This window comes from Barbatula barbatula, assembly GCF_947034865.1.
Source record: "Barbatula barbatula genome assembly, chromosome: 5".
NCBI lineage: Eukaryota > Metazoa > Chordata > Actinopteri > Cypriniformes > Nemacheilidae > Barbatula > Barbatula barbatula.
In genome coordinates this window covers 18,121,061-18,146,111 of record NC_136769.1, presented here as the reverse complement: position 1 = coordinate 18,146,111, position 25,051 = coordinate 18,121,061, and the positions used below count along the sequence as shown (strand labels likewise).

At 40.1% G+C, this 25,051-nt stretch overlaps 1 protein-coding gene across 2 annotated transcripts in view; it reads right to left on the bottom strand.

Moving 5' to 3' along the window:
* Nucleotides 1–542: 542 nt before the first annotated feature.
* Nucleotides 543–25,051, bottom strand: part of dock6 (dedicator of cytokinesis 6) — a 37,144-nt gene continuing 12,635 nt past the window's right edge. Inside the window, exons 15-50 of one of the 2 annotated variants that reach the window (XM_079457322.1) lie at nucleotides 22,507–22,624; nucleotides 21,855–21,925; nucleotides 21,648–21,786; nucleotides 21,263–21,364; nucleotides 20,601–20,687; nucleotides 20,186–20,417; nucleotides 19,698–19,862; nucleotides 18,738–18,910; nucleotides 18,148–18,249; nucleotides 16,950–17,036; nucleotides 16,138–16,233; nucleotides 15,784–15,924; nucleotides 15,476–15,589; nucleotides 14,668–14,838; nucleotides 14,119–14,258; nucleotides 12,895–13,064; nucleotides 12,579–12,727; nucleotides 11,258–11,440; nucleotides 11,044–11,170; nucleotides 10,846–10,930; nucleotides 10,588–10,684; nucleotides 10,287–10,421; nucleotides 8,721–8,873; nucleotides 8,453–8,611; nucleotides 8,230–8,330; nucleotides 7,960–8,152; nucleotides 5,598–5,741; nucleotides 5,308–5,439; nucleotides 5,182–5,196; nucleotides 4,608–4,733; nucleotides 4,365–4,454; nucleotides 4,002–4,238; nucleotides 3,781–3,924; nucleotides 3,596–3,702; nucleotides 2,720–2,893; nucleotides 563–1,890 (exon numbers count right to left, since the gene is read on the bottom strand). In XM_079457322.1, the coding sequence (XP_079313448.1) occupies nucleotides 1,848–1,890; nucleotides 2,720–2,893; nucleotides 3,596–3,702; nucleotides 3,781–3,924; nucleotides 4,002–4,238; nucleotides 4,365–4,454; nucleotides 4,608–4,733; nucleotides 5,182–5,196; nucleotides 5,308–5,439; nucleotides 5,598–5,741; nucleotides 7,960–8,152; nucleotides 8,230–8,330; nucleotides 8,453–8,611; nucleotides 8,721–8,873; nucleotides 10,287–10,421; nucleotides 10,588–10,684; nucleotides 10,846–10,930; nucleotides 11,044–11,170; nucleotides 11,258–11,440; nucleotides 12,579–12,727; nucleotides 12,895–13,064; nucleotides 14,119–14,258; nucleotides 14,668–14,838; nucleotides 15,476–15,589; nucleotides 15,784–15,924; nucleotides 16,138–16,233; nucleotides 16,950–17,036; nucleotides 18,148–18,249; nucleotides 18,738–18,910; nucleotides 19,698–19,862; nucleotides 20,186–20,417; nucleotides 20,601–20,687; nucleotides 21,263–21,364; nucleotides 21,648–21,786; nucleotides 21,855–21,925; nucleotides 22,507–22,624 (4,702 nt within the window). In that variant the 3' untranslated portion in view covers nucleotides 563–1,847. Of the gene's footprint in view, nucleotides 1,891–2,719; nucleotides 2,894–3,595; nucleotides 3,703–3,780; nucleotides 3,925–4,001; nucleotides 4,239–4,364; nucleotides 4,455–4,607; nucleotides 4,741–5,181; nucleotides 5,197–5,303; nucleotides 5,440–5,597; nucleotides 5,742–7,959; nucleotides 8,153–8,229; nucleotides 8,331–8,452; nucleotides 8,612–8,720; nucleotides 8,874–10,286; nucleotides 10,422–10,587; nucleotides 10,685–10,845; nucleotides 10,931–11,043; nucleotides 11,171–11,257; nucleotides 11,441–12,578; nucleotides 12,728–12,894; nucleotides 13,065–14,118; nucleotides 14,259–14,667; nucleotides 14,839–15,475; nucleotides 15,590–15,783; nucleotides 15,925–16,137; nucleotides 16,234–16,949; nucleotides 17,037–18,147; nucleotides 18,250–18,737; nucleotides 18,911–19,697; nucleotides 19,863–20,185; nucleotides 20,418–20,600; nucleotides 20,688–21,262; nucleotides 21,365–21,647; nucleotides 21,787–21,854; nucleotides 21,926–22,506; nucleotides 22,625–25,051 lie in introns of both variants that reach the window. The other variant, XR_013786714.1, reaches the window with a different exon arrangement.

Sequence of the window (25,051 nt, the reverse complement as noted above, 5' to 3'; positions counted from 1 at the left end):
ATCTGATATTAAAAAATGTATGAAATCATTCAATAACAACATTTAACATGTATATGTAACGATTATTGATTTCCGTTTAAATATGTGATTTGAGAATAAGGCCATGAGGGTTTTATTAATAGGCTAGGGTCATGACGTCACTATGCCCTTACGTCATGTTTACCGAGGACGCAGGAAATGAAGCACATCTTCATATGGACTGTATAACTGTAATATCAGACACATGATTCAGATAAAGATCAGAAGTGTCCATCATTTAAAAGCAGTCATACTTTGATAATCGATGACTACTGAACATACTGAAAATATTGGTGACGTTTTTCGATAAGATTAGTATTTGGTGACATTAGTAACTGCATTAACTAAGAATGAGCAATATAGTATTGCAGCCTTTATCGATCTTTGTTTATGTAATTCACGCTAATACAGTTGCTGATGTAAATTCAAAGGTTACTGTCAACAATTGCAACTTTTGCTGAAACGAACATGAAGTGAAATGTATAAATGCTGTAAAGTATTGCTCGTTGTTAAAGTTAGCTAATGCATTAACTACAGGGAAATAAAATCGTATGCCATATTTTTAATGTTTCATTTAAATGTAACATTTACAAAACAACTCGGCTGCTATCGAAAACACAAGTTTAGGAAGAATTTCTTTTAATACAAAAAGTAAATATAGAAAAGAGACAAAACATACATGAATAAATAAAAACAATTTGGTTATTAAAAATACAGTATTTTGCACAGTATAGTGCCAAGATAGGCCGTAGAGTTCACGAAAAAAAACATTAAAATAGTGCAAGAAAGATTAACACAGCAGTCCATCTACAGTAGACAGGTAAATACAAGTATTGCTATTTTAAGACAGTAGATACATTCAAAAACCAAATCTTGTTCCTTTTCACAGAATGCTCAGACAATTTTTCTTCTTCCAGATTCAATACTTGTGCATAACGGTAAATTGTATACACAACATTTCTGTACATTTAACGCTAAAACATATTTTTGTCTGAAAGTATGATTCTGTGCCGCAGTGGCAGGAAAAATTCATAGCAGTCAGTGCAGAAAGTTAGTGTGCTCTTCTGTTAGTGCGCTTTGGAAACTTTTCCACAGTTAATGACTATATTAATGCCTTATGCTTTCTCCGGTACATAAAGTCTAAAAGAATGATTCAGGGGTCTCTGCAGTCGTGAAACAAATCCGGCTTTTTGCTTAACCTCACAGTACTTGAGCCAACAGTAGAATTAGTTTGAAAAACAGTCAGCACAAAGAAGGATGCTATCTTGTGAGAGATGAGTGGATTAAATGTGTCATCTCAAACCGACTCAGTCTGTGGGCTTTGCATGTCAGTTTTCAGCCTTCAAAAGGACAACGGTTTAATCCACCGAGTGCATAATAAATCAGGCAGCATTACAAGGATTTCTGTGACAACACATTCACACAAACGCCTGGACGAACCGTTGCTGTTTCCCCTCTTGCACTCACACATACACACGAGATCGAGAAAGACAACACAAACAAACAAGAGGAAGTACAGAGGAGAATCTGAATGGCCAGAACCTAAAATTACCTCCGATGTCAAGTAAGAACCATCTTTCCTACTAATGACTAAGCTGCTTTGCCCATGAAGCTCATAATGACTGTGTTTACAGCAGATAACCACTCAGAATAAACACACTCCAGCTCTTTTAACTGACCAGGAGGAGAGAGAGCTGGAGAGACTGGCTCAGGAGGGCTTGTGCATGAGAGGAATGTGCAGTTTGTTAGTGTGTGGTTGGGGGGGTGACATGGTGGAGCGAGAGATCACGTCTGGCTTCACGTCCACCCGCGCTCAGCTCCGCCACACATCAGCACTCCACCCGCCGAAAACTGGATCGGCTAAGAGAGTTCCTGCAAGGAAGAACAAGAACTGATAAATCCACCCACAGTCGTGGCTTAGAAATTTATTTTTTATGACTTTATCAGGTGTAAATATATACGTTGGCATTTTGTTTTGGCCACAAACAGACAAGCAATGGATTGACATCAAGTCAAAGTTCCGGTTCCAGTCTGGCTTCTATGCAACCTAATCGATTTTTGTATTAATCTGATGGGAAACGGTTTCAAGTAATGCCAGGGCCTCACCAAAAGGTTTAAAAAGTCTTATAAGAGTTTCAAACTGTGAGAGACCACAAACACGAGGATAAAGCATCCTATATCTAATTGTTTTGTCCCTTAAATGTGTGGTGCGCCGTGATGTGACGAAGAACGCACACCACACACGAAAAGATTTTCTGACACAGGAAATCACGCAAATTCTATTGAGATTTCAGTTTGATTAAAATGTCACTGTATGTAAGTATGTGTTCAATATAAACAAATGCGTAGCTATGACCATTTATGCGAAAAATATTATGTATCGTTGAGAAATTGCTCAAGCAACATCATCTAAAGCATTTAAGGTGGCACAGCACTACATTCAATTTTATTGCAATTTTCAAATATTGTTGTATGTATGTGATTAAAAAATAATATTTATACTGTTTTGAATACGGACATTATCACCCAAAAGAGTCGACTGGCTCCACTGGACCTATTTTTGCTGTTTTCCACAGGAAAATCGGATAAAATAATCTGTAGAGCCGTTTAAGATCATTGGGACTTCACCTTGTCGGGAGGGGAGAAATTGGCCCGATTATCTTGTGGTGAGGCCCGTCTTTTTTGGGGCGTGTGGCGTTACCTCTGTGTCGGTGGGGTTGGCAGAGGAAGGGGTCTGTAAAGTTGAGGGATCTTGCGGTTGATAAGAGGAAACAGAGCTTCTTTCAACTTAGTGTAGTTTCGCTCCATCTCTCTGTGGTATTCCTTCTGATCTGGACCGATCAAAGACTTGTTCTTCCTAAGAGCATCCTCACACCTGTATACACAAAATTGGTGTTAGCTGGTAAAACTCAGAAGAACTTTAAATAACAGTATATTTAACCTGTATTATTATAACTTATTTTATGTATTTGGATGTTTTTATCTCCATTCAATTTGGGCTGGGTGGTTAATACTGTAACACACTTTTCTGTTGTGTGACATCCTCAGAACACAAATTTCAATGTCACTTTATCCGGACTTTAAAGGTCCAGTGTATTAAATTTAGTGGCAGGGTTGTGAACTACAACCAAAGGCTCACTCCACCGCTCACCTGCCAAGGCACTAAGACGCGGGGCTAAGAGGTCATCGTGTTTTCGCTTTCTCTGCCACAGAAGATAACGTATTTACGAAACGCGCTCTGTAGAGCAGTTTGTCCATTTAGGGCTACTGTAGAAACAACATGGTGATCTCCATGTAAGGAGACCCGCAGTGTATTTACCGTAGATAGAAAGGTAATAAAAACATAACACTTTATCACGTAAGGTCTTTATACACTTCTGAAGACATAGTTATGTATATAACATTGCATTTCTGTAAATAGATCCTCCAAAAAATTTACAAAGGACCTTCAAGACCAGCATGTTGAGAATAATACCATGTCAGTATGGATTTGAGAAGCCCCTGGACCTAGTCTTCCCCTTAGATATGTGGGCATAATGTGGGCATGCTCTTGTGCAAGAACGTGTGTAAAAAAAACCTTTTGGTAAAGTCTTTGAAGCAGAGACGCAATTTATTGTGATGCCGGAAGAGTTTGGGGTCCTCTGGAATTTCAGACAGGAAGACCTGAGCCACCTCCAGCGGACCCTAGAGGACAATAATAATCCACAGGTTGACATCCACATCCAGACCACAAAAAAAAAGTTTTCTTTCTCTAAAGATTACCTGATTAACAGTGGTGCCTACGCTACCCTGAAGCACCATCTGGAGCATCTTTGGGTCAGCGGGGTCCTGATGGGTGGCAAAGGCCAGTTCCTGTGTTTTCTTCTGCATGTCCTCAATCGCCACCTCCATGGGCATCAGAATGATCTGCAGCACGTATAAAACGGTTAGAAAATCTGCATTTGTTGTTGATGTATGCGTCTCTAAAACAAACATCCACATACCTCCTCTTTGTGTATGACGTTGATGCGGGTTTTGATGTAGGGGAAAGCGTGAGAGGTGGTCAGTATGGTCTTGCGTTTGTACTGCTCGTGTAGGTCGCCATGTGCCCGACCGTCCAGCGTGAACGGCGTGCAGTACATGAAGGTGCGCAGGTTATAGTTTTTGTCAAAATACGTGATGCGCTCCTTCAGCTCATAGGTGTCAAAGAAGGGCTCCACGTATGTGATCTGAAGGTATGCCTGAAAAACGAATGCCACATGTGTAGAAAAACTCAATTTGTGTAATTCATAGCTCAAAATAATCTGAATTCAGTGTAAAAAAATCCTTGCTTTATTAAAAAAGCTTTGTAAGTTCTCCAATCTTACCTTATTGGGGTCTAGCTTGTTCTTGTCAACAGGACTAGAGTCCTTGATGATCGCCACCACATCGTCAGCGAATCGCTCACAGTAAAACTCCTAAAACAGAAACAAAAGCATGCGACAAATGATCATATGAGACATGTCAAGCCTAAGAATGAACTTTGACCTGGGTGATGAAGACCTAACAATGTGTCCACAGAAACTATTCTTCATATTTACTGTCATTATCACCCAGAACTGCAGACATACCTCCAGCCTGTGTGAGATTTCGGACAGTTTGGTGATCGAAGGCTCTTTATAAACAAACTCCTGCTCGTCCAGATCTCCAAAGCGGCATCCGTAGAAGCCCACGCGGAAGTAGGTGCCAAACATCCTCTATGACCTGAACATTGAGGACACGTAAAAAGTCAGCAGAGGTCCTGATTCCTGACACATGAAAGCCGAACTAACATCACTTTACTCTGTTTCAGACATATTATGCCCAAGGGAACGGCACTGATGGTGTGTAGGATTGGTTTGTGTATGTGAATCTGTACACATGTGCCCTGGGGCAACACTGACTTCTGCCATTCTTGTGAAATGGCCTTACATAAGTGGGATGAAACAGCTTGGGTTACCAAAGTTCATCTCAATGCACTCACCAGAAAAAACATCCAGACAGCACAGGCCAGGCCACACGGAGCCAAGAGGGGGAGACCAATATGGAAACATTGTAAAAACCAGAGACAGATTTTAGTGGAGGACAGAAATCATCTGCTTACACAAACTGTGCAACACATGGTACTGATAAATCCAGAAGCACATTGAGATCAATTATGCCTACCTCCCATCCTGAACTCTATGCGTGGACACAGCAGGGAACACGTCATCACCGACAAAATAAACAAAAGACATCAATCAAACATCTCACACGTTGAAAGTTCTAAAGGGCTTCTTGTTTTCGACAAACCTGATTGTATACTTTGTTGAAGGCGTCCTGTAGTTTGCCGTGGACTGAGGCGAGCTTCTTAAAGTCTCGGTTGGCTTCGTGAATGGGACAGAGGATCTTATAGACCTCATTTATGGCCTCGTACATGGCAGCCTGATGGAGAGACAGAGTGATCTAAGATTTAATACTATAAATGCTATATGTACCGCTGTCGTGGACGTGAATCTGTATCCCTTTTGCTGGGATACCAGTACAGTTATTACAGACTGTGGGGTAGAAAATGTGACCCAGGGGGAAACTGAAGCTCTCACCATGTTGAAAGAGGCAGCTGCTTGTTCCAGAAGCCCTACGAGTCCAGACTCACTGAAGTATTTCCCTGTGCAGATGCCCTCCTCCTCTGGGGATAGGATATCATCAGACACCGCTGACTCCTCCAGCACATTCGATGAGATACTCTGTAAAATGGTATTTGAGTGCAAAAGGTGCTCAGAGCAACAAATATACATTTTCGATTTTATGCTTTCATGAAATACAAAATTACATTTTTATAATTTTTAATTTTTGTGTTACAACATTTAAAAAATGTATGTATAACATTTTATTATTTATATATATATATATATGAAGAGTTTGGTTCCAAAATAAGATAATCTGTTTTAAAATATTTTCAAAAATCATGTTTTTCATTATGTTATCATGTTTTATTATGCTTGTTAGCTGTATTTTTATTCTAGAGTTATTATGGCTTAAATCAAAACAAACAAACTGCAGTTTGATTGACATTGATGAATGGACAAAAAGAAACTTCATAAAAGTCTTCATATATAAATATTATTATTATTATTATAAAATGTGTTTAATATTTGGTTAAAATACTTAACATACAGTGCCTTGCGAAAGTATTCGGCCCCCTTGAACTTTTTGACCTTTTACCACATATCAGGCTTCAAACATAAAGATATAAAACTGTATTTTTTTGTGAAGAATCAACAACAAGTGGGACACAATCATGAAATGGAACGAATTTTTTTTGGATATTTCAAACCTTTTTAACAAATAAAAACTGAAAAATTGGGCGTGCAAAATTATTCAGCCCCCTTAAATTAATACTTTGTAGCGCAACTTTTGCTGCGATTACAGCTGTAAGTTGCTTGGGGTATGTCTCTATAAGTTTTGCACATCGAGAGACTGAAATTTTTGCCCATTCCTCCTTGCAAAACAGCACGAGCTCAGTGAGGTTGGATGGATGGAGAGCGTTTGTGAACAGCAGTTTTCAGTTCTTTCCACAGATTCTCGATTGGATTCAGGTCTGGACTTTTACTTGGCCATTCTAACACCTGAATATGTTTATTAGTGAACCATTCCATTGTAGATTTTGCTTTATGTTTTGGATCATTGTCTTGTTGGAAGATAAATCTCAGTCCCAGTCTCAGGTCTTTTGCAGACTCCATCAGGTTTTCTTCCAGAATGGTCCTGTATTTGGCTCCATCCATCTTCTCATCAATTTAAACCATCTTCCCTGTCCCTGCTGAAGAAAAGCAGGCCCAAACCATGATGCTGCCACCACAATGTTTGACATTGGGGATGGTGTGTTTAGGGTGATGAGCTGTGTTGCTTTTACGCCAAACATAACGTTTTGCATTGTTGCCAAAACGTTTCATCTGACCAGAGCACCTTCTTCCACATGTTTGGTGTGTCTCCTAGGTGGCTTGTGGCAAACTTTAAACGACACTTTTTATGGATATCTTTAAGAAATGGCTTTCTTCTTGCCACTCTTTCATAAAGGCCAGATTTGTGCAGTATACGACTGATTGTTGTCCTATGGACAGAGTCTCCCACCTCAGCTGTAGATCTCTGCAGTTCATCCAGAGTGATCATGGATCAGTCTTCTCCTTGTATGAGCTGAAAGTTTAGAGGGACGGCCGGGTCTTCGTAGATTTGCAGTGGTCTGATATTCCTTCCATTTCAATATTATCGCTTGCACAGTGCTCCTTTGGATGTTTAATGCTTGGGAAATCTTTTTGTATCCAAATCCGGCTTTAAAGTTCTCCACAACAGTATCTCGGACCTGCGTGGTGTGTTCCTTATTCTTCATGAGGCTCTCTGCGCTTTAAATGGACCGCTGAGACTATCACAGAGCAGGTGCATTTATACGGAGACTTGATTACACACAGGTGGATTCTATTTATCATCATTAGTCATTGAGGTCAACATTGGATCATTCAGAGATCCTCACTGAACTTCTGGAGAGAGTTTGCTGCACTGAAAGTAAAGGGGCTGAATAATTTTGCACGCCCAATTTTTCAGTTTTTTATTTGTTAAAAAAGTTTGAAATATCCAATGAATTTCGTTCCACTTCATAATTGTGACCCACTTGTTGTTGATTCTTCACAAAAATTACAGTTTTATATCTTTATGTTTGAAGCCTGAAATGTGGCAGAAGGTCGAAAAGTTCAAGGGGGCCGAATACTTTCGCAAGAAAATATTTTACCTCACAACAACTATAGTTATACAAGAATGTAGGGGCCATAATATTTTTAATAAAGTCATAAATGCTGTTAGGTTCACTTGCGTGTTTTAATGCTATTTTTAAATAAATCACTTTTTTTAATGTAATAGATTATATACACTGGTCCAATACACACTTAAAACCAACACACACATGGAATTTACCTGAAACGTCACACAGCCGATTGGGAGGTAGCGACAATCTTCAAGCATGTTGAGGTACTCGGCCACCAGGGCGGCGCTATGAACCAGGCAGTGCGCTGCCTCCGCATGATTCCCTCTTTCTGAGTGCTTCCCTGCCATGTTCTGCAGCCAGGTGAGTCTCAGATCTGGAGAGTTCTGATAACCCTTAGCAATCCTGAATGAAGAGAAGAAAGGTTTGTACACACGAAACGGATTCTGGTTTTGTGGTCTCAACGAAGGGCGAATCTGCACCTGTACATGAGGTCTATGAGCATCTCTGGGTCCTGCTGGTGTTCCTTCATCTTCACAGTATCTGTGAGAATCATGTGAAGGTTAAAGACCAGATCCTGCACCTGAAGAGATGACAGAGCAAAGGAGACGCTAGACATAACTTCACTGCTTGTCGATCATTTTTGGTCACACGTGAAACTGTTAACCTCCAAACTGTACAAAAGTGACTTCTAATGTGTGGTACCTGCTCAGGAAAGGGTGAATCTCTGAGATCCAGGTCATCCTCAGCGTACGTGAGAATGGTCTTTAAAGAGCGACGCAGGTGCTCTTCATTAAAGGTCTGGGAGGTTCCCACGAGTGAAGACAGAGACATGGTGACCTGCATCTTCACACGAGCAAAATTCTACACAAACAGAGGAAAAAACAACAAACTCAGGATACCAGAAAACATCTGCTTGATCTCTAAACAGGCATATAAACACCGGTAGCAGGTTAAAGATATTGTGCCTTACGTTGCCGATCTCAAAGTTCTGTCTCATGAGCAGGTAAAGGGAGGCGCTGGCGTGGCTGCGTACAGAACTCACGCTACTGCTGCAGTGACGCAGTAACCGCAGACAGAGATCAGCACACAGCTCTGTGTCTTCCTCAAATAACATCTCTGGAAACTACAAACACACATACACAAGGCTAAGATTTTTGCCAATATGGTACAGAAATCGATCATATACAAAAATGACCTAACATAAACATCTTTAAAGAAATTAAACTTGAATTAGCGCTTTTCAACGATGACGTTTGTGTTTAATAATACAGCCGTGGAAAAAAAAATAAAGAGACCCTTCCTGTCTATTGTTTGTTGAATTTCAACAAAATCAAACCTGTCAAGGAGTGAAAAACTCATCTTACAAGCAAATGTAAAAGACTGACGGCATGAGAAGACACATGTTAACTTTTTATAAAAATCCAGGTTATCACCTAAAAAAATAAACGTTTGACCTTTTCCTTAATAAGTGTACAAATATTAATGTTGCATGGCTGAAGTGAATAGAAACCTTTTTAGTTTAGAATATAAACGTTTTCTTTGCAATATTTGAGGTCTAAAAAAATACAAAGCATCTTTCCTGTTATTTTCACCTGTTTCTCCAGTTTACATTTTCTGCAAATAAATGCAATTAGAAATAATATTTATTTGAAATTTGGGAGAAATATTGTTAGTATTTCATAAAATTAAACAAAAATAAAAATTTTAAGCCATATACATAACTATTAATAATACATTTTAAAATCAGAAAATCTCTTAATTCTTTTCCGCAGCTGAATATGTCTGTGTACAGTGCATATTTATTTTGTATTTACAATATAAACACACACACGTACACATACATGTATACATTTAGACAATATTTGCATGTATATATTCATATCATAAACAATTAAAAAAGATATGAAAATGTATTCATTAAACATGTCTGTCTATGTGTTTAGAAATACACAATATGCAACGGACATATATTATGTAAACACAAAATTGTATTCTGGATGCGATTAATCGCAATTAATCGTTGAACAGCACTAAGAAGAAATGAAAATCCTTGAAAAACAAATGATGACAAAGACTTTATGGCCGTAAGTTTTTGAGCATTTTTTCGATGTGTCACTTTGAGCCAAGACAGAGTTAATGTGTGTTGACTGACTTTGCTGGCGGTGGCTTGGCAGGTCAGTAACATTTCCCGTGTGAAACTTGCTGCTACAATGCTTGTACGTTCTTACAATGTAACAATGGTTTTGCGTGGTTTCTAGGTTTTTTTAATAGCTAATGCAATATCTAAAAAACGGTTGGATAATGTCGACATATTGCTGACACATACAAAATACTATATAATAATATAATGATTCCAAATAAGACGTAAACTAAATTGCTGAATAAAACTGAATTTTACACAGTGACTAAATTGACTTAATTCACCAAATTACACACACCTCTGCTCAACAGACCGCAAGATTGTGACTGAGTTTGTGCAATAGTAAGTGTTTTACTAAGTGAAGACCACTAATGATAGTTCAGAAGACACACACACCTTATAAACCAAAGCTCTTTGTGTGCTGAAGCAGTGCTGCAGGAAGAGGGCGCTCTGGTTTCCTGCCATACTGTGAAGCAGCACTCTCAACACTCCACCCAACACGCTCTCCTTCAGCTCTGACATCACCACCGTCTAACAAACGCACACAAAACAACATTACATAATGGCTTACATAAAACCAAACAAATTATGTATAGGAAATATCCTTAAATAAAATATATTAACATGGGCAAATGTGAAAGAGATAGAGGAGAACAGAGCGAGCGAGCGAGAGAGAGAGAGACAAAGCCTCATTTACTTTTACTATGATCTCCAGAGTGTCCAGGGCTATTAGAGCAGCTTCTGTCGCCAAGTTTCCATCCACTACAGACTCCTGGTCCACCTCTGCCTTGCTTCTGCACAGACACGGGTTTACAGTAAGCTATTCATAGTGCCCACCCGACACACACAGTCTGATGTGTACCCTATCATTATGTGCTTTATTAAGTTGAAGGACAATCTAGAAAAGCAGTATAACAGAGGTCTAGTTAACGTGAAGAGCAATGGAAAGACGTACTTGTCCACTCTGTCTGCATTCTGTCTCCAGTGGGTGACGTTCTTCCTCCAGCGGACGTTCTCCTGACCTCCATAAGGACTGCGCTCTGAGGATCACAAAAGCACAGAGGAATGAAATCCAGCGCTGGTACACACACACACGCATGTACACACACACACACACACACACACACGCATGTACACAGCGCATCTGTTGTACCTCTGCAGCGACGGACCATCTCCTGTCTTGCTCCGATGGTGCCCAATATGGCCTCCTCCAGACGGGCCTTCATGTCCTGAGATTTCTTAAAGGTCAGACTGTTGATCCTCTCCAGTGCTTTCTTTCCCTGGGAACAGAACCAACAAAAAGAATAAAATTAATGACAGTGTAAAGGAAAACAAGACTGCCATCCCGCTGTTGCATACAGATGTACCTTGTATTCGAAACAGGAGAGACAGAGGTGCAGCAGATCAAGCAAACGGTTGATCTGAGGGACCGACAGGTCCGACACCCAGCGCTCCATCAGGCCCGCGTCTGCGTTCTTCCACACCCACAGGAAACACACCAGCAGAGTCCTGCTGCTCTCCGCAGAGAGGCCACTGCACGGGCGAGCTGCCTGAGAAGAGACAAACAAACATGGCTTTACACCCCATACACGCACAACAAAGCAATGGGCTGATGGACATTTCGATTGTCTGTCTGTTTAGGGCAGTCATATACAGCGGATGTCCTTACACACCCGTGTGTGCAATAAACAGTCAAACCCACATGACTCTCATTTCCTCTGCCATGCATAAGCCATTAATATTCACTAATGGCTAGCAGAAGCATATGGACAGATGCCCCCTAGTGGGGGAAAATGTAAAAAGTGCGTGAACCGTGGTATTGCAACAGTCACAATTTACTTTAAGTCATTAAGCAGACGCTTTTATACAAAGTAGGAGAAAATAATAGAAGCAATATGTGCAACAAAAGAGCAACAATGCATAGGTGCAGTAAAACTGGTCTCAGACCAAACTGGTCTAAGAATATCTTTTTTGGGGGGCTAGGAAAGTAGAAAAGAAGTTGAAGACTTTACTAATGGGTCAGATGTTGAGGGAAGAGATGGGTTTTTAGTCCATTCTTAAAAGACTACAAACTACAAAATGCGCTGATCTATAAACTGTTCACTATAAAGTGTGAAAATGTCTCCTCTAGCGGTGGTGTTAAAAATATATGCATTTCTATCAATATTTCTATACATATCTACATCCGTTTAAAATAAATTTTAGTTTTTTTTCTGAATTTACTATTTTATGTGTTTAGGTAAAACGGTCATTTTTGTTTCATTCTGTGAACCACTAGACAATATTCCTTGCAAATAGAAACAATGTTTTTAATCAAAATTTGGATTTATCTGCAGAAAATGAAAACTGGAGAAACAGTTTAAAATAACAGAAAATATGTTTTTTAGACATAAAATACATAAATAAAGTCATTTTAATCAATCATATATTAGAGAAAGTACAAGAACAATTTCTATGTGATAATCTTGCGTTTTGTCATGCTGTCAGTATTTTTGGCATTTTTCTTAAATTAAACAGTATTTCTTTCCTTTTTCTTTTATCTTGCCAATAAATCACTCTCGAAATATAACTGTATGTATATGTTGCAGACCAATGAACCTGCACAGCCTGCATGATAACTACAGCCTTGTAAAATGAAAACCGACATTACATTTTTATAAAACAATTCATCTATCAGCAGGTACTCACCACTGTAGGTAAAGCGAAAGGGTTGACTTTAGAATGGGGGAGTGGCGAGCCAGCTATCGCCATAGCAACAGACTGGCTGATGGTGCCGTTGTCTGGGTCGTTATCGTCGCCAAACGCAGAGGCGTGACGTACGCGCTGAGCGGACGTGTCTGTGACACAAAGCCAAAAGATACACATCTTACTCTTTATGAATGGCTCTCTGGAGCTCTGACCTTTAAAACACTATTCAACTCACAAACAAAGAGTTCATAGAAATAACGCAAGAGATAAGCAGGCTGCTCAATTGTGAGCGCTCGACTTTAAGAGACTAACCGACCTGTGAAGTCGTGAAGCTGGGGCAGCGTCTCCATGACGATGGGGATGAGTGGCAGGTAGAGCTGGGCGATGTGAGAGCGGACCTGAGGGTCTGCGTAGCGGGGGTCCGCGTCGTGACTGCATAGCAATGAATGCAGCGCGCTAATGGCTTTCTTGTGTAGGAAGAACAAACTGCGAGAGAAGAGAAATATAGATATGTGTTAGCCGTGTGATCTGAGGTGTTGGTGCTGGTTATTTAAGGTGGTTATGAAGAATCATAAATAGGTCTCATATAAGATGGTATGATATGTTGGCAGTCATGTAACTGTTTTGTGCCTGTTAATCATTTATTGTTTTGGGGGAGGGATCTGTGGAATTTATCTAAAAATTGAAAAATATGTTGAACAAATCTGAGAGTAGTCCTGTGTTGCAATGGTAGCATAAAGGTACCGTAATGGGTTGAATTGCCAAGAAACACAAACAGAAAAACTGCACATTGCTTCAAATAAAAGTGTCTGCCAATTGCCTGAATGTAGTAGTCAATCTTTAATAGAAAAAATATAAATTCAATTATAAATTGAATACGCAAAAAAATATCTTGCTCAAAGAAACAGAAGACAGCCTTCTGTGGGAGCAGATGCCATGTGGGATTGCATATCTGTATTGCCCATAAACTCTGCTTTTAATAATAATTATAGAAACTGGAAGTGTGATCATATCACACTTTATTTTTCTCCTGTTCAGTATAAAATATATCGTTCTTTGCCAGCTTTACAAAGTTCACTCAGTTTTCATTTTCTATCAAGACTTGAAAGCTTGTCTGGAAGCTTTCTTTTACAGATTATCTCTTTTTAGTTATTGTGATTGTGTTAGCAGCCCAAATGTTGTGCTTTTCATTCCCAAGAAACACATATGGGTAGCTGACAAAAAAAATCGTAAATGTGTCTCATGGTGTGACAGCAAAGATTTTGAAGATAAAGATAAATCTGTTTCATAAATGCTATTTTATATTATAAAATTATTATATCTTAACAGTTGTCGCACCATAGTACAAATGTGCAGTATATTGAACAACTACCCATATACTGATAAGATACATGTATGTTTGGATTCACTGTGTGCCAAATGCAAATATTTCTAGCATTTTACAAATGTTCTACAATTTGTTGATTTCTGTGTTAGCCATTTTAAGTGACTGTTAAAAATATCTGCATCTCAGTAAATGTGCTATATGTGTGTGTCTCACCCCTCTCCGTCCGGCTCGAGGATGAGAGACAGTTCAGACAGCAGAAGACCAGAGAGAAAGTGCTGCTGGCGGAAGGGCACAGACAACTCGAACATGCTGACCAGACTCTGATCCTGAACGTGACTCGAGAAAGCCGAACTCTACAAGAGACAGAAAATCCACTTCAGCACCAAGTGAAAATGCTTTACTCCGAAAGCTGTGTGTTGCCTTTATTTAATGCGTTTATCTGGATGCCAGACAGCACATAAATCACATCTATCATGACTGTGGGAAACACTTCACTACACTGCAAACACATCAGGAAACACTAAACCACTAACACTTTATTTCTGAGGATTTTGTGAATGCGGTCAGTTCCTATAAACATTTACAAAGTGTGCTTTTTCTTAAGAGAACATGCTCTTCTAGCTGTCAAGAAAGGCCAAATAAATAAGTATCAGTAACATGTATGGCACAATGCTATTGCGTTTTCTTTTACAGTAATGAACTTATAAAGTACATAAACAATGCCAATGTTACAGAAGTAAATAAAATGGTGTGTGTGTGTACCTGAGATGTGGTGGAGGATGTGGAGGGTGAAGGAGAAGCAGGAGGACTGAGTGTGGCACAGGGCAGATTGAGGGTGACGTAGTGTTCATGACTGCAGACGATCCGTATGAAGTCCATCCTTAGAGCTGTTAAAGTGCTCTGGTTCTGCGCTGTGTGCAGTTTATTATTAATCTGAAGACCCAACACACAGTCATCAGAAAATATCACATTTCATGTCCGGTGTTGAATGTTTTGGAAGGATCTCATTTCAGAAATCATCTCTCTTTTTCGCCTCACAAAATGAGGGGTATTAGGGGTGGGACAATATATCGATATGGCGATGTATCGCCGGCCTCCTCCGTGCGATACAAGAATCGATATGATAGCACCAAACAAGATGCGTTAAAATATTTACATTTTTTCATTGCTCCACTGGGTGGCGCTTAAAACACGAATGAGGGAACGTGAACAAACGTTAAACAATCAGAGAAAGAGTTTAGGATGGCAGATAGTGCTCGTAAAATAATAGATGCTCCATGCATACATGAGAATGAACGTTAATGTGCTTGTGATGTGAGATGTTTTCAAGTGTATGTTATATGTACCTGGTTTATAAAATTTCTCTAAGGAGTGAAATGCGTCAGTTCACAAAGATAAATAAAGTGACAAATGTTGCATATCGTGAGATTTCCCTGTGATTCCCACCCCTACTGTGTATTATAAATAATGCTTTTCATAAATACCACCTTGTTCTGAAAAGCACAAGGTTTTGTCTGGCGCAACTGTTACAGTAAAACATAAACACAGGCGTAAACATTTGTCCATTTACCTGTTTATAATAGGAGCGGATGAGGTTGAAAACAAAGCCTCTGTCCATGAGTGAAAGTAAGTCATTGAGGAAAAAGGCCAAACTGCTGTTTAACCTTTCCACCATCTCGACATCCTGAAACACACACAGAGTCAGACAGAGATAAGCATTCATCCTGTTGATTCATCTCTCCCTTAAATAACAACAGAAGTAAACAGTCATAAAACACAGTAGACCCCCCCCCCATAAAGTCCTAAAGCCTATCTACAGTGTGTGTTCATGAGGATCCATGTTCGTCCAGCATTAAAATGAGACGCGTCTGCTCTTACTTTGTGATATCTGCTGGCGATGTCTGCACTGATGGCGCACACAAGGGCGGCGATGTCATCCACAAAGCGGTCTGGAAAGCGCTGCCGTCGGGGCATGTCCAGACGTGAGGACAGGAACAGATGATGGGCCATACTCTTCACCTGTTATCACATACAGAAGAATGAGTGACGTCAGCTCTAGATGTGACGGTGCCTTACAAAAAGCAATGGAGCGGCCGTTCGGTTTTTGGGTAGAACACAAAAGGAGACATTTTGATCATGGCTTATGCATTGTTTTATATAACAGTTCGAGTTCACTTTACGTACTACTCGTGTATCTATTCATGTGTATGGTTTCTGTAGATATTAACCGACCATAAGCTGAAAGAAGAACCAGGCCTGCTGCAGAGACGCTTCCCTCACGCTGCTGTTGCTCACTACCCACTGGAGAGCCAGTTCTTCATGAAGCAGCTGAACACACAGAACGTTATCAGAAACACGGACACAACTGATACACGCGCGCGCAGTCCATTCATTCAATAGAGCTGCTCAGTCAAGAAGAGAATAAGTATTTATGAGGCATCTGGGTTTCTAGAAGAGAGTTTTTGATTTATGAATGAAGGTTTTCTTTGCTAAATGAAAATATATTTTATGTCAAATAACAAAACTAAATAGCAATTTTAAAACCAATTCCAAATCAAACAGAAGATGAATAAAACAAAAGTCTATTTAATATAAATAAAGACGTTGTGCTTTTCCAAACTTGGATTTTCTTTATATCAGCATATCCGTGTTTACCACGTTTGCAGTAAACACAGTGGCCCCTGTTGTTCAAAATATATATTGTCATTCATTTAACATCTCACCCGACTTGAATCTCCACGTATTATAATCGATTTTCAACCACCTCAAGGTGATTCCTTACATCCCTAATCTAATGTTAACTACAGACTTTATCTAAGTCATAAAATGCAAAATTCTTTCCTAAAAACCCAACTAAAATTTCAGTGGATATCAGGGCTGTTGAATAATTAAATCACATCCAGAATAAAAGTTCATGTTTACATAATATATGTCTGTATATTGTGCATATGACTGAACAGCTCGGACATCTATCGAAATGATCATAAAAAATGATTGATGGATAAATGAAAAAGAGATGAATGAGTAAGTCAGTGAGGCTCTACCTTTTTGGCGATCTGCCTTGAGGGGGGGCAGAGAATGGAGGCGGTCTCGATGAAGGCAGACATGCGGTTACATCCACGCTCACTGGCCTGAAGACCAGCAGGTGAATACAGGACAATGATGATGAGGATGATGAAGAATGAATAGGAAAAGTACAGAAGACGAGGAAAGAAGAATGAATGTTTCACAAACCCAGGTCCTTAAACAATCAGATCTGCTTTTAGAAGAAACTTGCTTAACACATATAATACATTATACAGTATATGTACAACCTAGCACATTTCCAAGTTCTTATACGGCTAGTCACCAAACAAAAACATAGACAATGTTTGAAATCAGCTGCCTGAAACAATGATGAAATATGGTTTAGCATCACTGTTGGCAGAGCACTGCGCAAGCAACACAAAGGTCTTGGGTTTGACCCCATGGAACACATATACTGACCGTAAATTTACACCGTAAATCACTTTGGATTAAAATTTGTGGCCAAATACGCAAACGTAATGTGACTATCAGAATCAAGTATTTCAAAGAATCTAGAAACATTTTAAAGCATCTGTGTTTAACATCGCAATACATAAGTGTATGTAGCATAAATGGATATATTCATGTAACCTGGGTTTTGTCTTTCCATCACTATGCTACTACATTTATAATGTCAGAAGAAGCTCATCCAAAGAAGAGAGACTTGATGGTGAGGAGGTGAACGACGAAGAAACAGAGACACATAGAAAAAGCTCACGCCAACACTCACATAAACACATAAAGCGCCATGAGATCATGCAGGAACATCGATACTAATGTGATCGGATGAGATCAAGGTCGTGACAGCAGAGATGGAGATGATATCAGGGTATAGGGCTGGGATATTAGGATGTTGAATTTGTGGACTTTGAGTTGGAGACAGATAAAAAGTAAGGGGTAGAGTTTGAAAACGTTAAAGGGATAGTTCACACAGAAATGACTATTTGGTTTTGGAAACCAAACAGTTTGGGACATTACTGACTACCATATAGTCTATTTTTTCTATTATGGTAGTCAGAACGGTTTGGTTCCCCACATTCTTCAAAATACAGGTTAAGGTTGAGAAAATGATGACAGAATTGAGATTTTTGGGTAAACTATCCCTTTAAAGGCAACGTCAGGTTGTAGGGTCACAGAGGGTCAAGGGTCAGTCTGGGTGTAGGGTTTGATTGGCACCTGCTTGAGCTCACAGCTGGAGTTTGGATTCCGATGGAGAACGGCCCTGGAGCCCCCCGGAGCGTAAGCAGAGTTTACCCAGGAATGTGAGCGGTCTATCCCCTGCTTATTCGGTGACGACACAAACACACAGCACAACACAGGGACAATGGATCATCCACAAACAGGTGCAGGAAGTGCAATTGATTCAGGGGAAGGAAGTGAGGTCGGGGACACAGTGAGGGAGGGGTGGGGGAAAAGAACAGCAGCGCCACGGCAAAACATTAAAAGCACAATCACCAGCTGGCAACATCTTGACCACAGACACACACACACACACACACGAGTTTAGTCTCCGTTTACACCTGATATTAAGATCCAACTTGGGTGATCATTATTGGGTGGACACACTTAAGCTCTGCCCAAATGGATGTCGGTACCAGGTGTAAAAAGGTCTCTAATCCTGCAGCTCCAGCAAACCAAGAAAACAAAAACAATCGCTCAAAGGGCTTCTTGAACACAATTCATTGTCGCTGTCAATCGAATAAGAAAACCGCAGGGTTGATCAGGGTAACTTGAACGACCAATCAGAAGCTAGAATGAGAGCCCACCTTGCTGCCGATGATTCTCTGCACCTCCTCATCGGGGGTGGCAGGTGTGGAGGCCAGGTCGGGGTTGGAGTTACTGATGCTCTTGGACCGGGACAGCAGAAGACTGCTGGGTCTTGCCGTGGCTCTGGAGAGCGTGGCGTACTGGATGGGGAGCTCGTAATGTGCGGCTCCCACTGAGTATTCAAGAATAAAAACTTACAGTTTGCCCTTAAATAACATAATAACATAACAATAAGGATGCTGCATGAGGCTAGAGGCCAAATGAATGGGAGTGTGAATGAAAATGGAGCAGTTGCTCATGTGGTATAAACCCTGGACTGATTTATCCCTCTGGAGCTTAAAGGTTAAGTGACGTTCATAGTTTTAGCGATGGTTCAATGACACTCTTAAGGTCAAATGGGGCCATTTCTGAGCCTTAAAGTCCCCGTGAAGCGTATTTTGACGCATTGCCAAGTGAAATAGAATTTGTAATGGCTTTAGTCTTTCTCTACAATTTGATAGGATGTATATGAACAGCCATTGCATTTTGAAATGCAACTTGCAGCAGACTGACAGTTGAAGGGGAGGAGTTAATGGATGCACCGCCCAAGCCAATTAACATATGCCATTTAAGATGGAGGAAGGAGATTTCCAAATTTTAACTAAAGATAATGAAGGTACACACAATTTACAAAGAGAATGACCCATATTGTTAAACTTTTTTACAATAAACACTGCAATATTTCATGAAAAGAAATGGCAATGTAATTTTTTATTTCACTGGGACTTTAAAGGTGACGCTTGTTTCACCGGCAAAAACAAACAGATCTCCATGGTCTTTCTATGAGTTTGGGCCTAATAGCAACCATTCAACCAATGATGAGGGTTTGAGGTAGAACTGCCAGTGTTAAAGCAATAAAAAGTCAAAGTTATGTGTAAATCATGTTATTCTCAATTTCATGTGCTGTAATGATGACTCACCAGGAGGGGGCGACAAAGGCTCTGTAGTGGGCAGATGGAAGCAGTAGTGGATGTAGGAGGAGAGCAGATTGTTGCGGCCGTGGTGGTCCTGGTTCCCTTCCAGGTTCTTATGGATCTGGTTTACCAGCAGGGCCATGGCTTCAAATGCAGCACGGCCAAGATTTACTGCATTTGAAAGGAGAAAAACGAATAAAAAGAATACCCGAATAGTCCGTAAACAACATATTTCAACATCTGCATGTAAATAAAAGTATTAGCGGAAACAGGTTTCACGTAAATTGTATTTGGTTGATGATAGTTTACAAATGTATGTTGTAAATGTATTCAGTGTTCAAAAGAGTTGCACTGACTGCATCTACAATTCGTTCAGTTTGGTTCCATCCACTATGCAGATTGCACGGAAATGCAGTTTTCAAATTGTTGACGAAACAATAAAAGCATGTAAAATACATAAAGAGAGGAAACCAAGGGATGTTTGAGTTCCTCACCGATCTGTCCCGCTATGACAGGTGGGTGCACGATTAACAGTATGAGTTTGCTCATCAGCTGATGCAAAAAGCGCACGCATGTGTCCAGCAGCGCCCCCTTCAGAGCGGCCATACTGGCCTTAAGCTCCGCCTCAACGTTCGACTCTGTGATTATAACGTCCTTCAATCGAAACGGGAATGAGTACTCTTCCAGAACATGCACAAGGGTGAAGAACTTGTCCAGATGTGGGTCCTACACATACATACAACACAAAGAATGTTATCGCTCTAACAATGATGCTGGTTTAGTGTCTGTTTGCAGTGTGTGACATCAACACCTCAATATTTATTCTTGTTTTGAGATGGCTTAGAAAAGATCCGTCAGTGTATAATATTGGCAATGCATGGTGCATGTAGTAGTTGAACAAAACGTTACCCGTGTGTGAACAGAGGATGCCGCAGACACCTGAACATTGAAAACTGCTTTGTGGTTGTCCACCCATTTCATTCCTGGTAGCTGAACCTAAAATATACGAAGACCACAGAATGTCATGTCTATACGTACATTAGGATTGTGACAATACCAACATATATTTAAATTTTTTGCCATAATTCATTATTATTAGTCACCCTTTACGTTTGTCACTGGCTTTTGCAAACATCTAACCGATAAAAAGTATTAAAAAGTGCTTGTCCACTTTGACAATTAAAACATTGTCATGTTTTAATTAAAAGAAATTGACATTAAAAGAAAACTAGTGTTTTTGCCATTTCCTGAAAAGCAGCGAATTTTGACATCCAAGGTTTTGGAAGGACAGCAACAATAGGCAATTTTTATATTCGGTACCAGCTCCAAAAACCAGCAGATTATACTAGAGTCTACTGTATTACATTGTAGGCAGATTTGTTTTTTGTTCTGCCTGTCCGTTTGGATTGGATAACTACAGGGGCACAATAACACTCTTATAATTATCTTATATAATGGTCTAGTCTCTCTCATTATAAAGCCTATTCATTTTCATAATTCACACATTACAGGTCTATTAATCGTATGGTTCAATTGTATTATACTTTATGTAAGTTCTACAAATGGCTTACGTCAGGAGTGAGAACCGAGTAGCTGGGTGGAGGTTTCTCCACAGACACAGGCAGGCTGAAGGAGCCGGTGCGCAGACGGCCGTGCTGCATGAGGGGGATCCACTGCGGAGAGCAACATAACCTGTTATGATCCTCAAGCTAATCGCTCGTACTTCAAAAGCATCGCAGCACTATATGTGCACAATCACACAATGTAACGACTTCAAAGGTGTTGCAAGCAGCAGGTAATGAGAGTGTGTGGTGATTGATGCATGAGGAGGCTTAAGGCGTGCGTCTGTGGGGGTCACGCAAAGGTGAGTGTTTCGTATGGGGACCTGAGCACTACAGGAGGGTGACTGCCAGGGGAAGCAAGCGAGAGAGTGAAGTGAGAGGGTCAGTCTCTCACCGTGTAGCCCACGGGGGTCTCCAGGGGGGTGTTCTGCTTGGGCTGGCAGCTGATGTGATAGAAAGTGAAGAGCAGGTGGTGGTTATCCGTAAGGTTGGCCGGAATCTTCATCTTTACCTCCTCGTAGAATTCTGGGGACCTGCGAAGATCGAAAGAGAGATGAAGTAAAGTAGATAAGAAATGCATTGCTATAATGAGAGATCTTACTTGTTATGGTAGATGACCGGGGTATAAGCCTCTTTGTAAAACTCTGCACAGCTTGACTTTCCAAAGATGACCTGTTGAGGGAGACAGAAATCACATTGTACATTATGTGCAAATAACAGTGGAAACACTTCGCATGATGTCATTGCCCACAATGTGCTCCGTTATCATAAAAGCGTGCATGGATTTTATAATGATCTCAAACTGAATTTGGCGTCTAATGTACCTGCGGCACACACGGCCTCACGCGAGCCTTAAATCAATTACGAAATGTTTTAAAGTGAGCAGTCGGTGTGGAACTACAGCTCTTACACAATTTGGGAGATCCTAAACATCTGCGATTAGATTACCAAATGTGAGTTCACAGAATAGCCCTCCAAAATTTCCCAGAGCGCTGCTTAATAGCTCTGGAGAGCGAGTTATTAGTTCAAGTGAGTAGCGTGAGCTGTGTTTTGAGCTGAAGGAAAATACTCTGATGTGGACCGATGGGTCTCAGAGGTCCTGCCCTGTTCTTGGTACACATCTGGAGAGCTCTTGCTGCTCACGATAAGAGATGAAATCATCAATTCGTGTTTTCAGCGTTTTGAGAACATGTTTGGACAGCGTTAATTGAGCCGTGAGCTAGGAGAGGGTGCGGTTGTGTTTGGTGACTCACAGGCATGGCCAGGCTGGGGTCTTCTCCTGCCATGAACTGAACCTTCACAGCGATGTTCCTCACCGATCCCTGTCGGCTGTTGAAGTTCACAGACTGGGGATAAATGTACAACATGTTCCTGAGGGGAAAAGACGAATGATGAGATGAATGATAAACCCTCGCCGTCATCAAACTCTGTTCAGGCGGACCGTGTTGACAGTTATGCAGACCTAAGGCCTTCTCATGATGACGTGAGTTTTTAATGAAATAAGATGTAAGTGGAAAGAGCACTACATATTCATAAGTAAATGCACTGAAAGTGTGTTGGTATAGACACGCCTGACCCCCAGTTAACCTCTGGTTGTGTTTGGCTAGTGTCTAATAATATAACTATTTATACTTAATTTATATTATTATTTTGCTGTACAATAATTGCATTAAATAAACGATTTGTTGAATTTAGTTGTATGTTCATTTTATTAAACATACAATTTGTTGAATGGGCCCTGTAGTTCGGTCGCATATAAACAAATCGTATGGAACATTGACGTCTAGTGGTTGAGCTTGGTGTCGCCCTTTTAATTCAAAATATTGGAGAGACAAGTTTAGCCAAGTTACATTTACATTTGGCAGACACTTTCATCCAGCGAAGTAACGGATGTTCTCGGTTTCTTTGGTTGTGATCAGAAATAATCTACAGGCACTCTATTGTTTGTTAATGTGTACCTGATGTTAAATTGGGGTTACAAAAGTGTGCATTGGCAGTAACTTTGTTTATGTTGTTAAGATGAAACCGTCTGTATTGATGATAAACTCTGCTAACAATAAGTGTACTGTAGGGTGCATCCCTCCATTTAAAGAGATAAAAAAATCTATTTCGGCGATATGCAGGTCGGTGAGCTAATAATTCATGTCTATGTTCCCAATACTGGGCGAAAACGTTATTTTGTAGTATTCCATTTATTTGAATGGCACTTTTCATAATCCATATCAATCAATACAAAGCTCACAGAAAATACATGTTTCAATGCTACCAAACAATCCTGAATATTATGTTTTTGTTTCAGTGTATGGGACATGAATAAACACATAATGGGCTTAAAAAGAGTGTTGTGACATCATGAAACATTCCTCAAATTACTTCTTCCCACGATGGGTGACAGATTTGCCATCACAAATATGTGCCCATACGGCTCAAGCAGTAGGTAATAGTGTGTTAATACAGCAGGGGACGGTCATGCGTGAAACATCCTTAATCTGTTAAAAGAACAATAGAAGAACGAGTTTCTGGAGAAATCCACAAAAACTAGTATACAGTTCATAACAGTTGAAAGACCGTTGCTTTTTAACCCGGTCCCGGATGATGATGTTTACAGCTTCTTTTGTATAAAGTAGCTTGAGAGAAAGAAATGATGAAGCCATGTGGGACAATCACACGGTACGCAGCTGGTGCTCACAAAAATATAAAATATGGTCTAGTTCTTTGAAAATGAATGACTATCACTACTGTCGTGTATCGTGTTAATAACCCATCATACATAAGACCTCAAAAACCGTAGTTCAGCGTTCTGTCCGTTTATTAAAGGAACCCAACATTGAATATTCTGTCTTCATTTACTCACCATCAGATTGTTCAAAACCTATTTGAGTTCTTGTATAAATGCATCTACTGATAAACACAAAGGAAGATATTTGCAAGAATGCTTATTACAAACAGATCTGATCCTAATTTGACTGCAATAGTATTTAATTTCCCTTCTATTGCATTAAATGGGAATGAAAACTGTTTGGTTATTGACATTATTCCAAATATCTTCAGAATCTCCGACATCAATATTGTAAAAATTAACCGCCGTTTGGACATCTGAGATAAAGGTTAGGGTTATGGTTTTTTTTGACCCAGAAACGGTATATGACCTTCCATATACCGTCGTGTGACGAAACTGTCAAGTTAACTTCAGGTAACTTGAAAAGTCTTAATCTCCTAGTAGTATCTACATGTTTGATCAACTGTAAATAGACAAAAATAGACTTAAAACAAACCACTTTAGCCCAAATCAAACAGCGGGCAGGTGAACAACAGCATGTACATAGAGGTCTCGATCTCTCATAATGCCAGTGACAGTAAATGCTGTCTTTTTACATAACAGAGTCGAGTTTCAATGCAACAGCATTATAATCTTCATTTTGATCTGTATGAATTCAACTACTTTGAATATTAAAGCAGCAATGCGTAACATTGGGCTCTATATCGCCACCTCTGCACGAAACATGAAACTGCAGGTTACTTCATGTACTTATCTTCACATGGGTAGTACAGATGACAGCTTTAACTGTTAAAACGTTTCTAAACCTGTATGACAAATGAAGATATTGTGAAGAACACCAACCCCCCCGTGTTTGCCTCTGAAGCCAGAGAAACAGCGAGATGGTTTGGAGGTTGGCCTTAGAAAACCTTGGATCAAAACCAGCTCTGGCATCAGAACCAGCTTTGGTGGGAGAGGTATTGCAGGAGGTTAAAGGTGAGGAATGCGCTGGCAAACCGACTGAGCTCTCAGCACGCCCG